The 9,648-nt window shown below is 42.4% G+C and overlaps 1 protein-coding gene across 1 annotated transcript in view; it reads right to left on the bottom strand.

Annotated features, from left to right (window-relative positions):
• Nucleotides 1–4,804: 4,804 nt before the first annotated feature.
• PLEK (pleckstrin) overlaps nt 4,805–9,648 on the bottom strand; it is a 72,012-nt gene continuing 67,168 nt past the window's right edge. The window contains exons 8-9 of the mRNA XM_075261938.1: nt 8,877–8,940; nt 4,805–5,067 (exon numbers count right to left, since the gene is read on the bottom strand). Of these exons, the coding sequence (XP_075118039.1) occupies nt 4,928–5,067; nt 8,877–8,940 (204 nt within the window). The 3' untranslated portion in view covers nt 4,805–4,927. The remainder of the gene's footprint in view (nt 5,068–8,876; nt 8,941–9,648) is intronic.

Here is a 9,648-nt window from a genome sequence, read left to right as displayed (position 1 = left end):
CACCCAATCCTCCTCTGCTACTCCAGGGTGTACACCTCAATTGTATCACCCATTCCTCCCCTTGTTCTTTCCTCTGCTTGGTGGATGATGAATGACCGAGGTGTACATGAAGGAGTATGGCAGCGCCTCTGATCTGTATAGTTTGGTAATCTTGCCCTCAGCCTCCACTTCACTGGCGACCACGCTGCCCTCAGGCTACAGCATGGGTGAGTAGATAAAGCATACTCTGTCGCAAAGCTGCCTAAATCTATTTGGTTTTGTTTTTTGTAGAGTTCAAGAAGGTGCGGTTGAGTATTAGAAAGTTTTGTAGGCGACACCTCAGAATGTAACGCAGGACTCTGACAGCCTCTTCATACAGCTGCTGAAGTCTGCAGAGCAGAAGAACAAACTTGGTATGGAGGAGAAGCTGTGTCTGAAACCCCAATTCCCAATTTTTTTTCTGTAGGCTTTGAAAAGACCACATATTGAGAGAAATATAGACACAGTTCTGTGCTGTGCCACTTCACTGGACTGTCACTGAGGTGCCCAGCATACTTTATTCCCTTAAGGACATAGCCCAAAAGTGCCTTATGGCCCCACATTGCAGAAACACAGCTTTTTTTTTTTAGTTGCAGTTTTTTGAGCCAAAGCCAAGAATGGTTACAAAAGAAATGGGGAAATATATATACAAAGCCCTTATACTTCTATCTTTTGCTGAATCCACTCCTGGCTTTGGCTCAAAAAACCGCAACAAAAAAAAGCTCCATTTTTGCAATGTCGGGCCTCAGCCTAAAGTGCAAACGACAACAAACACGATCGCTGAAGGCAGAGTTTTCAGACGAGGTAATGAGGTGTACGCTGGGGGTTATAGCGCACAGTATTACTATCTACTCTTCTGCTTCGTCCCTGCTTTACTGTATACTCAGCTCTGCTACCATATACTCAGCTCTGCTAGCTGTAGCAGAGCTGAGTATACTGTAAAGCAGGGACGAAGCAGAAGAGTGGATAGACAAGTCAATGTACAGTAATGGAGATGTAGCAGAGTCCAGTATACGGCACAGCAGGTTGAAACAGAAGAGTAGATAGGGTTGAGCGATCGGAATTCCGTTCCCGATCTTTTAGGCGGGATCGGAACCCGATCACGACTTGAAATTTAGTCAGTCGCCGATCGGGATCCGATCTTTCCCGATTGCTCAACCCTATTCATAAAGCATTAAAGCAGAAAATTCATTCCACAATCTGTTAAGCAATTTCTCCCGAGCATAACTTATTTCAATATGAGGATTTAAACTAACATATAGACAATACAGTAGGGTAAAGAACAGAGCGCTATTGGGATTTTGGAGGGCAGATTTTGTTGGAACCCGTTTCAGGCACCATGTTGCATATGCACAGCCCTTGAAGTGGCTTCCCACCAAATCACCCCATTTTGTAAATTAGGCCCCTCAAGGAATTTATCAAGGGGTATAAAGAGCATTTTAACTCTGCATGCGTTTCACAGATTTTTTTTAGCGTTGAGAAATAAAAATGAAAAATTACTTTTTTTTTTTTCTCTCCAAAGTATTGTCACTTTGGCTCTATTTTTTTCATCTTCAGAAGGGGTTAAAGGAGAAATTGCACCACACATTTTGTTACACAATTTCTCCTGAACATAATACCCTATATGTGCTGATACACTGATGTACAAGCACATGACAGCACTCGGAGCAGAAAGAGTGTTTAGTGGGTTTTGGAGGCCAAACTTTGCTGGAATAGTTTTCATGCACCATGTCCCATTTTCAGAGCAAATGGGGGTGGTGGAGCCAAAAAGGTGAAACCTGACCCCCCGCCCCCCCCCCCCAAAAAAAAAAAAAATAAGTGACCTAAATTTGGAAACTACGCTCATCAGTGAATTTATCAAGGAGTATAGTGAGAAATTTGATCCTTCAGGAATTTCACAGAATTTTTAACAATTGGGATGTGAAACTGAAAATTAACTTTTTTCTACAATAAAATGTTGGTGCCAATTTTTTCATCTTACGAGAACGGAAAAAGGGGGAGAACACAGAGCATGCTTATAGTGTAGATGAGTTTGCAGTGGATGTTGGAAATAAAAATGTTCCGAGAAATGGACCAGTTGATCTTTCACCTTCAGGTGTTGTGACTCAATGGAAGCCTAGAGGCTGAGATGGCTGCAGAATCCACAGACTGGTCACCAAGGCCCAGACTGTAATGGAAGGAAGGAGGCCAGCGGCTGGAGATGGACATCTGCACTCTCTGGTCCACAGATTGGAGTGTCGACAAGGTGAATAAAATATGACCTTTATTGGTCAAAAAAGTACTGCACAACAAGTTTCAAGCTCCACAAGCTCTTCTTCAGGTGGAAGATTACTTATTAGGTGAGGTTAGATGTGTGACACATTTGGCCAATAAAGGTTATATTCACCTTGTTGACACTCGAGTCTGTGGACCAGACAGTGTAGACGTCCATCTCCAGCCATTGGCCTCCTTCCTTCCAAATTTTTCATCTTCACAAGGAGTTAAAAGAGAAAAAGCATCTATTATTTAAGAAATTTCTCCTGACTAAGGAAATACCCCACATGTGGATTTAAACTGCTGTATGGTTACACAATGGGACAGAACAATATTTAGGGGCATGGGGGACAGATTTTTCTGTAATAGGTTTTATTTACCATTTTGCATTTGCAGTAGAAACTCCCCCCAAAATGTGACCCTCATTTTCAAAACTAGACCCGTCAAGGAACTTATCAAGGGGTGTGGTGAGCAATGTGATTTTACAAGAGTTTCAGGGGATTTTTAACAATTGGGATGTGAAAATGAAAAATTGGGTTTTTTTTTTTACAGTAAGGGACAGAACAATATTTGGAGAACAGATTTTGCTGTAATAGTTTTCAGGTACCATGTCGCATGTGCTGAGCCCCTGAAGTGCTAGAACAAAGGAACCCCCCCCAACAAATGACCTTGGTTTGGAAATTACACCCCATATAAATAAATTCTAAAATGAATAATCCATGGAACTGTGGTATAATCTGAAGCAATCCTTCATGCACAGGTCAGACTTTTCAGGATGGGTGTCACACTGATAAATTGTGTCTTTCCTTATTCCCCTTATGTAACGCACTCTGCACCTTTTTTGGGTTTAACTTTTTGTTTTTTGCAGTTTGTGGGATTTCACCAGGAAAATGTTGCCCTGGTACACTACGGGCACCTTCAGTTTCAGAAGTACTGAGGCCTATCACTTGGTCCCCAAATATCTCGGCTGTGATAACTTTATCCTGAAACTCAAGGGAAGTTCCTGTCTGGCCTGCACATTGTGATAGTACATAAGCGTTATACACACAATGTGCAGAGCTAGCTTTTTGTACCACACTCTTGTTTTTTGCATGGCACTATATGGCTTCAGGATTTGATCTGATAGATCAACTCCTCTCATATGCTTATTGTATGCCAGGATTCAATATGTATTGTAAGTACAGCCCAAACTCATAACAAAGATGTTTAGCGAATACAGAAACGGACGTCCAATTCACCCTTTGGTTGCAGGCAATATATTATGAGAAAAAAAAAAAATCCAGCAATCGAAGAGCATCCGGATAAAGTTAAAACATAACTTTTATTGTTCCCATGCGGAGAAAGACCTCAGAGAAAAAGCCGTTGAAAAAGTCCATCTCTGTGAAGCCTTCAGTCTCAATTTAAATTCCTGACCTGCCCACAAAGTCAGGAAGATGAGACTCCTAGTTTTTTGGTGGTGGGTTCCACATGGATTTTGCACTTTCAGAAGTTGCCTCAGTGATAGTTCTGGGACACGTTCTTTGAGGACACTCACCACAGGAGGAGGAAAAATAGGAATGGGGCATCTTCTTCTTCTCCCTCACTAGCAGTATCAGTTTCAAAGACCAGCGTGGCATACACCTCTTCTATTGAATACCTCTTTGGTACAATTGGGAATGTTGGGACATTTTTGTGTTTGCTGTGTTTTACACGTGTATATAAACTTTTTTTGTGTGTGTTTGTAGTCAATATTTGAGTCCCAGGTTTCTTACATATGTGTGGTACAGGGTGTATCTGGAGTAGGCCTCAGGCCAGGGCTCATTACTGGGCCAGAAAAAGGTTGCAGATTATGTATTCAAGTGCAGATATATCAGGTGTATATCAGATATATCAGGAATAGGCTGCCACGGGAGGTGGTGGGCGCTCCATCAATGGAAATCTTCAAGCGGAATCTGGATAAACATATAGCTGGGATGATTTAGAAAAACCTGCACTCGCAGGGGGTTGGACCCGATGGCCCTTGAGGTCCCTTCCAACTCTACCATAAGAAAAAAAGAAATAAGGTGAAAGGCGGTGTATGGTTCTGCCCTGTAACCCTGAGTCCAGTGAGACAATATTGTGCTTGTTTTGTTTGTGTGGCTGGAAGTAAGCTACAAGTATAGTTAGGTTATCAGTTCTGTTTAGTTAGTTGCTCAGACGAGCAGATTTTGAATTTGTTTTTTCCAAATTTAAGGCTGTATTTTGTTTTGCTCATTTTGTGCCTGAAGTCAAGGTTTATTTATTTTCCTTTTTTTCTCTCTCTAAATAAACCAGTTTGCTGCATAATTTGTGTCCCTGTCTTGACTGTTTGGGTCTGCTCCACTGCTTCTACTGTGCTAACTTTCCCACACCGTATACAAGTAAAAACCACATGATCAGCATTTACAGAAAATTTATTATGTTTGTTTTTTTTTTTCTAGGTGCATTAACAAAAACTGAAAGCTTCTATTACAACTTGTACTTTTACGTTGTGTTTTTTTTTTTTTAACTATTTGAAATACATTTCTTGTTCATTTACTACCCCTTTCCTTTTTGCCCTCATAATGGATACAGCATCTTCACAATTGTAAAGCTACACAGTGAGTTTCTATCTAGTAGTTAAATAGAGTATGTGGTCTCCGTGTTTAGTTGTATGGTTTTACTTTCCGATTTTAGAGACAGCCTGAATAGCTTTAATCCACTCTTTTCTCTCCTCTGCTGATGCAGCCTGCAAGAAGTAATGAACTTCAGAAGCGGTGATGATTTCAAAAAGATTTCCTTCAATTTCTTGTCTCTTCGCTGAAAAAAGTAATTGCAAGACAAATGAAATGTTACCTAAAATAGCAGCTTGTGTGATGCATTATATCAGACATAACAGTCTTTAACGTGAGTCTGATTGCTGCCAGAGCCGTTTAAACACGTTGATGGATAGAGTTGTGCAAAAGAAGTACGTCCCCCTATCACCACCACTTAGACATGCATGACCAACACAAATAATGCCCCTTCAGTGGCCCTCACACAGTATATTGCTCCTGCAGGGGCATCACTCATTAACCTGTTCTCCTTCCCAGTGACACCCCCCCCCCCCACAGATATTAATCTCTCCTACCCCATTGGTCCCCCAAAAATTATATTATAATGTTGCCCTCACAGTAGAATGTCCCTCACTGTGTAATGTTCCCCCTCCAGTTGCTTCCACAGTATAAAGTGCTTCTCCCGGTGCCACTACAGTATAATGTCCCCATCCTGGTTGCCTTCACAGTTTTTATGCAGTGGACATCAGAGCGCCAGGGACAAGTGAGTATGTTTTGTGTTGTTTTTGTTTTGTTTTTTTATGTTACACCTATTCCAGCCCCTGTGTGAATAATGTCATATAGTGCACACAGTATAATGTCCCATAGTGGCCCCTTCACACCATATAATGTATGACACTAGCCCCTCCACACAGTATCGTGGCCCAGTACTGCACCTCTAATGAGGAGGGGTGAGGCAGCCGCCTCAGGTGGCACTATCAGGAGGGGCGACATTTCGACTGACCTAAGCCAGTCCAAGACAGGGTATTTAACTATGGCGGTCACCCAGGAGTCATGCGGCCGCCATAGCTGCCGGGTGTCTACTGTTTTACACAGTAGACACCCAGTGCTAATGCCCCTAGTCGGTGCCCGGACCGATCGGGGGCATTAACACCTGCAGCTCCTTGGTCAAAGTTGACTGAGGCGCTGTCATTTTGCCTGTGATCGTCGGTGCCTGGAACAAGCTCTGGGGCCGACGTCACATTGGCATGACACCTGGGAGCCTTGTAAAGGCCTGTCTGCAGTGATTTTCCTTTGCAGGCGGCTCTATGCAGCCTGCAATTTTTTACAATGTATTGCAATGCATTAGCATTGTAATGCATTGCATTAGTGATCAGATCCTCTGGGGTTCAAGACTCCTAGGGGGTCTAATAAATGCAAAAAAATTAAAAAGTATTAAATTCAAATCAATCCCCCCCCCTTTCCCTAGAACACATAAAAATAATGTAGTTAAATACTGTGAGACACCTTCACATTAGGTCACTCTGTGTCTGAGAACGCCCGCTCTACAAATCTATAAAAATATTTTTCCTGTACGGTAAACGCTGTAGCGTGGAAACAATTGTCAAAAGTGCCAAACCGCCATTTTTTCACTGTTTTGCTTTTGATAAAAATATGAATAAAAAAAATGATCAAAGCAAAATTTCCCAAAATGGTAGAACTATAAAGTACACTCGGCCCCGAAAAAAAAGACACCTTATGCATCCCTGTACACGGAAGAATAAAATAGTTACGGGTGCCAGAATATGGCAACTTTAAATAAAATAAAATTTTGCACAGTTTTGGATTTTTGTTAAGGGGTTAAAATGTAATTAAAACCATATAAATTTGGTATTTCCATAATCGTACCGAAACATAGAATACAGGTGACAGGTCATTTTGGTTGCACAGTGAACGCCGTAAAAACAAATCCCGTAAGAGAATCGCACGAATGCACTTTTTCTTCAAATCCCCCGCATTCTGAATTTTTTTTTTCCAGCTTCCCAGTGTATTGTACAGAATAAACAATGGCGGCACCATGAAGAAAAATTTGTCCTGCAAATATAACCTCATATGGCTCTGAGAGTGGAGAAATAAAAAAAAGTTATGGGGTTTGGAAGGGGGGAGTCAAAAACGAAAATCAAAAAATGCTGTTGGCAGGAAGGGGTTAATGACACAGTTCTTTTTCTAGTATTTATCCCCTATCCGTAGGATAGATAAATACTAGATTGATGGTGGGTAGGGTGGGCAGGGTTTGGGGTGCAGTGCTGGGTGTCGCATGGGGGGGTGGGGGTACGTTTTGGTTGTCTGTCTGCACCTTCCCTGGGCTTGAGGATCCTTTTTTTTCCCACCACTTGGAATTCAGCCTGGCCACAGCCAGGAAAAGGCAGCAATTTTACCTTTTTTTTTTTTTAACCCTAAACTAGCCCATGACAGGCCACTCTGAAAACAAAACTCAGTGGACCTGTCCTGGGCTGGCTTAGACGTCATCATGCCTCCTGTGCTGAGACGCAGATATCTTATGCGCAGGTGAAGAAGTGGAGGCGGCGGTAGGAGCTCCATCAAGGGATCGCAGGTAGATGAGTGAGGATACCTTTTGTTTTTATTTTTCAATGGGCCGCTACCTGCTCCAGTATCCCTAGCAGGTAACGGCCTATTTCCCTACCTATCCCCAAATCTGTTCATGGCTGCCCCACGCTTCCCCTTCTACTATAGGACACAGAAATGGGGAGCAGAAGCGGCTGAGAGCAGGAGTGGGCCCGTGAACCCCAACAACTACCACCATTATTATACTCTGGGGTCTTTTCAGACCCTGGAGTATAATAATCAGAGACTCGAGAGGTGAAGAAACATAATAAACACTGTTACTAACTCACCTCTCCTGGATCCGGTGTTACTCCTAGCACAGGCTACTTATCATGTTATGTCCATATTAATTTATTTATGTATGTATGTATTTATTTATAATGTTACCACTAGCATTCCTTCCCCCAGTATACAGGGGAGGAGAGTAACACTGTTTGTCATGTTTAATCACCTCCCCTAGGCCGCATAATTATACTCCAGGGTCTGAAGCCCAACAAATACTCTCAGTACCATTACCTCAGGGATGCGGTAATCTGCCGCATGAAGCCTCATGGCAGATGTGGCCCTGCAAGAGTAAGGGTGCATTCACACTACGGAACGCCAGCGTGTATCACAGCCGTACACACCGGCGTTACAGCAGGGCTGCCGGACACTTCCCATTCATTTCTATGGGAGCCGGCATGCGAGCACTCCCCATAGAAATGAATGGAAAAAAGCAGTCCATTCATTTCTATGGGGAGCGCTCGCATGCCGGCTCCCATATAAATGAAGGGAAAGTGTCCGGCAGCCCTGCTGTAACTCCGGTGTGTACGGCTGTGATACACGCTGGCGTTCCGTAGTGTGAATGCACCCTAATAGTTCACAACAAAAGTGTCAAGTTAAAGTTTGCTGAAATGTTTCAAGTTGTTTGTGAACCACCAAGGGGGGCATTATACTGTGATGAGGTCACTATGAGGGAATTATACTTGGTGAGCACTAATTGGCCATCATGCTATGAAGCCGCTAATGGGGCATTATAATGTATGGAGACACAACATGAGCATTATACTGTGGTGGGAGAACTGAGGAGGCATTATCACCACATGTTACACAAAGGTGCTTTTACTGCTTGGGAGATCAAAGGTACTTGATAGGAATAGGCAGGATCAAAGTGTATATGGGCTAGTTTAGGGGCATGGCGTACCATAAAAAAATTGGTAGTGCTGCCCCTCATAGTGTCTTCTGAAAATTGGGAGTATGCCTAGGCAATGAGGGAAGCGTCCCATCAATTTGTTTAAACAGCCCTGAGCTAATCTTTCTATATAACACAAGTCCCACAGGTTAGATAGCATTTTCAATGTGACAGATTCACTTGAATACTTTTTGTATAGATCACAGCATAGTCCATGGCTCACTGGGGCATATTTAGTAATTTATCTAATTTATATACTGATCTCTTGTGCCTCACTTAAGTCCTCAGGAACCAGTTACCTTCTTCTACAGCAGTCACAACACACCCTCGCAAATGTATAGATCCCAATGGGTCTTCATCCCCCTGCAAAAATAAATATGTACATTAGGACCTAAAAGTTTGTGAGGTAGCAGACAGACTTGAACAGGCCAACAGGGAGTGGGCTCCTGAGCCAGGTTGGTGAGATGACATGTAGGTAAAGAGTCCGTTCTGTATTATTCCACTCTGGACCCTCCTCTCAACATCGCTTTTGGTTCCCCAATCCCCAATGTTGAGAGATAGGAGGGCCCTAGTTTAAAGCAGGAGTTTAAAGCCCATGCAGTCAGCAAGTTACTGAAAAAGCCCCATGGACAGAAATGGTCAAAGGTAAGGATTAGGAAATGAGGTACTACTGAAAAAACTGTGCCAGATAATATTTGCATGTAGTTGTACAGTTGACTCCTAGTGAATTTTATTGGTGAACCAAAGGCACCCAAACCAATACTGGTAAAGGATCGAAATTTAGTCCACCCCAAGCTAGAGTTTAGATTTTGGATGGTGATATCTATTAAGCATGCATTATGTTATACAATATTGGTATGTATTTTGCTTTGTATTTTACAATTTCATTTTACATACCTCAAAACTTCACACAAGGGTTTGACCCTATGAAAATATACCACAAAACGGGCATTTCTAGTATTGTTTGTAGGTGCTCTTGGACTAACTGAGAATGCAGATGTTTTGAGGCATGTTTTTTTTACTCATTGGAATATTAGATTAATCACTGAATAAAAAATTAAAATATGAAAC

This window comes from Leptodactylus fuscus, unplaced genomic scaffold (assembly GCF_031893055.1).
Source record: "Leptodactylus fuscus isolate aLepFus1 unplaced genomic scaffold, aLepFus1.hap2 HAP2_SCAFFOLD_66, whole genome shotgun sequence".
Taxonomy (NCBI): domain Eukaryota; kingdom Metazoa; phylum Chordata; class Amphibia; order Anura; family Leptodactylidae; genus Leptodactylus; species Leptodactylus fuscus.
The sequence above is the reverse complement of the archived record's forward strand: the minus strand, read 5'-3'. Positions and strand labels throughout refer to the sequence as shown.